Consider the following 6,262-nt stretch of genomic DNA (forward strand, 5'->3'; position numbering starts at 1 on the left):
ATCCAGGGCTCACAGCAAATACCTGGACGCTTGTTTATTGTTCATTCTTTGCAGTTAACTCACGCCACTCTCTATAATAAGTTAGTATAAATAAAAGCAAGCATTCATGAATCTGTAAATCCCCACATCTGACAGACTGCTCCCCCAGCTGGCCACTTTGAACAAGGGCAGCAAGAAGGAAAGCATATTGAAACCAAGGGCAGTATGACAGTAGCACCAGCTTCCCCCTCCCCTCTCCCTGTCAGCAGAGATTTCTCATTCACTGTACTGCCAGGGACAAAAGGAACAGGGGCCAGTACTGTATGCCCAGGCCATCCTGCCAAGTTAGATCGGGGTAGTACAGGAGCACTCAAGCTGAGCCAGGCCCTTGGGTTGGGGCAGTTTGACAACAGGGTTCTGTAGCAGCAGCCATGGGAATATAGAAAATAGAGATTCATAAAAAGAATGGCAGGCCCTCCCAAGCAATAGGGGTGGAAGTGGCCTGTGACCAAGGGCTCAGCCAGCTAAAGGGCCAGGCCTCTCCCACCACACCTGGGTTTCCCATTAACCCCTTAAGACTTTGCCTAAGCAGCTCCCAAACATCATTCCTAGTCCACCAAGGGTTCTCAGATACCCATTTAGCTTATTTTTCTTGTGCCCACTACCCCTGGGGTCTCTTCAAACTTCCACTAACACAGACGTTTCAGGGTGCACCCTGGTAAGCTCCTCCATCCCACCCTCTGCTGAGCTCATCCCTGTGCAGGGATAGGGCTGCCCACATTCACTCTAGGGGGCTCTGAATCCATTTGCATCCCCTTCAATGCCTCTTCCCCCAAGGTTCCAGATATCTACTGTGTGCAGCCTGGCCATAGACACAGTGGACTGGACTGTGCCAAGCACAGCATGGAGCAATGGACACTGCTGACACTTCCCCAAACCCACATTATCTCCGTACCTCTTCCCCCCCCACCCTCCTACCCCCTCAACATGCTATGTTGGTCCAGCTACTTTCCCCAGTTCTAGTCCCCTCAGCCAGCCCATGAAAAGCAGGTTACAAGATCAACTAACTGCCCCCCCATTCCTGGAGTGTAAGTGGATCAGTCCCAGAGTGTCTCACTGGCCAGCTAGCTCTCTCCGCAGCAACTTCCTAGAAGGGAAATTGAAAAAGGAGTGGTCACTTGAGGAACTTTAACCTCTTAATTGCAAGGTAGCTCAGAGAAAGGGTTGGAAAGCCATTACAGGATCCTGGACCCATGTCTGGGTAACAAATGCCACAGAGGCAATGTCTGCCTGGTGGTGGTTAATACCTCTCTGATAGAGGCTTCTAGATACCTGCCCCTTCTTCCTGAGCCTTCTATCTGCCTCCCCCCGCCCTGCAATCATCTTCTGGACACCCTACTTCAAGTGTACTCAGACCTCTGGGAGTGGCAGAAGCTGGGAGACCTGACCTCATATTTAGGCATGAAAGGCTTCATTATCCCATTGAGGAGACTCATTCATTGGATCTGCCACACCTCTGCATGTCACTAGGGCAGGAAGAAGCACAGGAATCCAGAGCAAGGGAAGGGTGATTCCAGCTGTGGCTGTACTGGGAACATACTGGACAGCCACTGCATGGGCCTCAGCCACTGCTCTCCAGCTGCCCCTCACAGGACCATGCTGTACTAGGTATGTCCCAAGCCCTGCTGTCTTCTTACCCAGGATGTTATGCTTGCACAAAGGGCATGTCTGCTGCAGGAGAAGCCATGGATCCACACAGTCCCGGTGAAACTCATGCGAACACGGCAGCACCCGTAGACACTATGGGCAGCAGGGAGACAGGAACACCAGACCAGTATGAGGCTCAGCAGGCTGAACCAGAGCAAGCAATCTAGCATCCCATTTCAGATGCACACTGGCAGCAAGCCCAGTGTACTGCCTCCCCACTGCACCAGGAAAGACTGATAGTCCAGCCAGTCTATTATCCCACCCCAGGCCCTGACCACTGCTACCTGCTCAGAAGGCAGGCAAAATATCCCAAATGTCCTTGCCTTACAGTGACAAGACCATCAAACAAGTACTTGAATGTTGACAATCTAAGGGCAGAGACCATGGACTACTTCAAGCAGGCAGACCTAGGAGGCTATCGAGCAGAGGAAGAATGTAGTTGTGACTTGTGCCCGGTTTTCACTATGGGCTGGGGGCAATCACTGAGACAGGAGTGTGGTTTTGTTGTCACCAGCTAACAGGCTTCTAGCAACCTGGCCCTACCAGAAATTTGGGAAGGCACTAACCATCAGGAACTCCTTGTCTCTGCCCAGCTCTACCTGATTCTTGTGGAACTGGTCCAAGCAGACGGCACAACTGTCAATCTCACAGCCCCGACTCCGGAGGTGTTTGCCAGGGTGGTAGCGCCGGGTTTTCAGTGCTGACAGCCTCTGCAGAATGAGCTGCTTGAGGTCCAGCTGCAAAGGAACAGCACAGTCAATTTACAGCTGCCCTTCCCTGCCAACTTCCTAAGGAGCGGGGAAAAGCGGAGGGAGGTGCCCACCTCAGTGTCCTGGTCTGACTGGTCTTGCCGGGACTGGCGCTGGGCCTGCACAATCACCCCAGTACACAGGATGAGGGCAATGAGCAGGATGGTGTTCCACAGTTGTTGAAGGTATTTCTACAGACAGCACATGGGTGGCAGTAAGGCCGCAGCACTTGGGCAAAGCATCTCACAGCCTACTCTGTCAGACAGATGTGACAGGATCCCTTGTGGTGCTTAGCTATGCTACTCCTTAAATCATCCCTGGAAGGTACCATTGAGCAACAACAGGCATTCTCCCCATTGTACTTTCTGTGACTGTGGGGTGGAGTCCTGTCTGGGTCCTTTTGTTTGGTCCTGTCTGCATGACCAAACAAAAAACTAAGCATTGGGCTGGTCTAGGAAGCAGGTTATGTGGAGTCCTTAATACTACTGAAGACAGGAGATACCATGGTGATGGTTTTGGCCCAGGTGGTTTTACTGACCTGACAGGGAAGGTCCCCTGTTTGGCCTTGAATGACTCAATGTATTTGAGGGTAGAGACCTGTCCACTGCATTGCAGGCAGGCCCCGTGAGAGTCTATGAAACTCCCATTGGGAGGCTGTCTCGCTACACAATTTATGGTGATGGGGGATTGTTCTTAGGCTTTCCCTTTAGTTTGCTCCTTTGGCCTTTGACTAGGGTAAAGCAAGACTAGGGGGCATCTGAACTCCAAGGCCTCTGAGTTTGCAGGTTGGATACTTGTCATGGATTAGGGAGCATTTGAAGCCCCAGCCTGAAGAGTCTGGGAGGTAGAATACTTGCCAGTGGTAGCACCACAGAGACTTGAACAATTGAGTTCTGCTCAGTCAACAGAATTCACAGCTGATTTAGCCTGAGACACAGTGTCAAAAAAAAAAAAAAAAAAAAAAAAAAAAAAAAAAAAAAAAAAAAAAAAAAAAAAAAAAAAAAAAAAAAAAAAAAAAAAAAAAAAAAAAAAAAAAAAAAAAAAAAAAAAAAAAAAAAAAAAAAAAAAAAAAAAAAAAAAAAAAAAAAAAAAAAAAAAAAAAAAAAAAAAAAAAAAAAAAAAAAAAAAAAAAAAAAAAAAAAAAAAAAAAAAAAAAAAAAAAAAAAAAAAAAAAAAAAAAAAAAAAAAAAAGAGCACCCTTGCTCACATGTCCAGCTCCTCACAAGATCTGCATATCAGTACCCTGCCACCCAGCTATGACAGACCTGAACCCGTGAGCTGTTCTCTCCCATGCAGATGACTCCTTGCCACTCCCCATACAGCCCGCCTCGGGACAGGCCACAGGTTGACCACAATGTGAGAGTCACTCCCTGCAGAGGAGACAAGTGCGATGCCATCCATGAGCCAACAACAGGGCTGGGTAAGACACACCTGCACAAGTGACAGTGATGCACAGCATTGGGGCAAGAGGAGGTTTCAAGGCATGACAATACCTAGAAAGGGGCAATGCAATTTGGCCTGCATGCACAAGGACACTGCACCACAGACCAAAGAGAGGGTACGTCTTCTCTAAATGGCTCTGGCATTATCTCCCCTGGCACCTATCACATCTGCAGGCCCACAGTAGAGCAGCAAAAGAAGCTGAGTTAAGATGGAGGCTGCCAAATCCATCTATAGAGTGGCTAACTGATAGTTTGTAGTTAGTCATGGCAAAGAAAGCAGGGTAACGGAACTAAACTGAGAAAGGTGGAAAAAGGCCTAGCGTGTAAGGGCACTGAACTGAGACTCGGATACAGTTCCCAGTTTCCTGTGGGACTTAGGCAAATCACTTAAACTGCACTGTGCCTCAGCTTCCCCATCTGTGTTAGGTGTCTAAAGAAACAGCAGCTCCTTAGCAATGAGATTGATTCAGCTGTGGAGTCATCTCCCAAGGGCGGTGATCAAAACCCTACAGGTTGGGATGTTAGACAAGGACTCTACAAGTTACACATTCCATGCATAGGTTCTGCACTCAGAGCACCAACAGATGTACCTGCTGCTGCTATGAGGTTCATGAAGCTGGTAAGGGACAAGATGCCATACCAACAAGTGAGTCTGACCTTGCACCCAATGCCCAGGCTGGGGTGTAGTCTGTTCCCTGCTGAGATTACGTACCAGGTTCTCCAGCAGCGCTGTCTGGTATGTGATCTTTGCTGTTGCCCGGAGCCCCCTGCTAGCAGAAGTCAAGAATAGCATTAGTTTCCCCATCTGTAACATTAAGACAATGCTTGATACCCCCTTCATGGAGGTGCCCAGAGGCTACCCTCGTGTTTGGAAAACACCAAGTATCACACCCTTGGGTGACAGCCCCAAAGAAGCAGACAAAAGGGCCAATATTGGGGTGAGTGGGTGCCCATGTTGCTCCACTCAGATCCAGCACCACTCAAGCAGAGGGCTTCACAGTGGGACATGTTTACAAAACCAGCCATTCAGAGTCAGTCTTCTGGAAGAAAATAGAGAAGTTTTTAACAGCTCTACTCAAGTAGCTCAGTATTATGACTGATCTGGCGCTGGATCCTCCCAACCCCGGAGTTCTGGGGCCTTATTATTAATCATGATGCAGGAAAGACTGAGGAATTTAATGAATACTCCTTTTCTGTGTTAGAAAAAGGAGAGGACAATGTGCCTGTTTTACATGAAGGTGACAAAATACTTTCCAGTCTATTAGTAATGGAGAAGGATGTTAACAGGGAAACAAAAGGAAACTCCAGGAGACTGCAATGACTTCAAGGGCGGATTCTCCATCTCTTGGAGTAATCAAGACTGGATGCCTTTTTGGAGTTGCTTTAGACAGACAGACAATCTTGGGCTCAAGAGAGGAAGAAGTAACATTATACAGGGAGTCATCCAAGATTACCAAAGGAATACCGGGGCCTTCAACTACAAATAAAACCAGACCTTTGCCACTTCCAGACAGCATCTCCACAGATAGACAGAGGATTGTATGGCCAAGAGCAGGGCGCATGCACACACTTCCAGGCCTGCAAGATGTTTGCACTCTCTGGCTGTCACTCCCCTTTCAGTAAGTACCTGCTTACCGTAACAAAGCCCCAAGGAGCTTGGTGACATTGTCTGAGGACTGGATCACGATCACAGGCTTAGCGAGGACCAGGGACACATCCAGCTGCACGAGAAGCAGAGCAGACACATTAGCAAGGCAGTGGAACCAGCTTCTTCCGAGCCTCCACAGCAAGATGAAGGGAAGCTGCTGAAAAGCGTCTACCTCTCGGATGGCGTTCTGATTCAGCGCCAGAATGAGCAGGGCCGATGCTCCTAGCACCAGGGCTCGCTTCATCTGTTGGGGGAAGAGACCAGAGAGTTCAGCCTGCTACACACAACACACATACGGGGACCAAAGACGACGACAGGACAGGCCAGCAGCCCGGCAGCCGGGCAAGCTTCTGAACAGTTCCTCTTCCCGCACAGGAAGATGCGTCTCCAGTCCCCCTCGCTCTCGGGATCATGGAGCCAACATGTGCCTGGCTGAAGAGGTCCTGGACCCCAGGGCCCTTCTGGCCTCCCCGAAACCGCCCCCAGGCAGAACAGCAGCTTCTCTTCCGCCTCCCCCGGAGCCGCCTCAGGAGGGGGATGCGCCCCAACGCCCTTGGGAGCGCGGGGCTGCCGGCGCCAGACGAAGGGCCGTCCCGACCCGGGACAGCCCGGTCCCGGCCCCGGCCCCGCCCACCTTGCTGACCACGGCGGCGGTGAAGGACTCCTCCGAGCTGCTCCGCGGCGCCTCCGCCTGCTCCTCTCCCAGCGGCACCACCCCGATCCAGCTGGCCTCCTCC

The 6,262-nt window shown here is 50.3% G+C and overlaps 1 protein-coding gene across 1 annotated transcript; it reads right to left on the bottom strand.

Annotated features, from left to right (window-relative positions):
• Positions 1-6: 6 nt before the first annotated feature.
• RNF215 (ring finger protein 215) lies at positions 7-6,256 on the bottom strand. The gene is made up of 9 exons (XM_025193484.1): positions 6,160-6,256; positions 5,698-5,769; positions 5,513-5,598; positions 4,590-4,647; positions 3,701-3,805; positions 2,510-2,626; positions 2,286-2,423; positions 1,677-1,779; positions 7-1,126 (listed from the first exon to the last, which is right to left on the bottom strand). The coding sequence occupies exons 2-9, from the start codon at positions 5,767-5,769 to the stop codon at positions 1,104-1,106; spliced, it is 702 nt and encodes a 233-aa protein (XP_025049269.1). The 5' UTR covers positions 6,160-6,256; the 3' UTR covers positions 7-1,103.
• Positions 6,257-6,262: the final 6 nt, after the last annotated feature.

Source organism: Alligator sinensis, unplaced genomic scaffold, assembly GCF_000455745.1.
Source record: "Alligator sinensis unplaced genomic scaffold, ASM45574v1 scaffold216_1, whole genome shotgun sequence".
NCBI classification, from domain to species: Eukaryota; Metazoa; Chordata; order Crocodylia; family Alligatoridae; genus Alligator; species Alligator sinensis.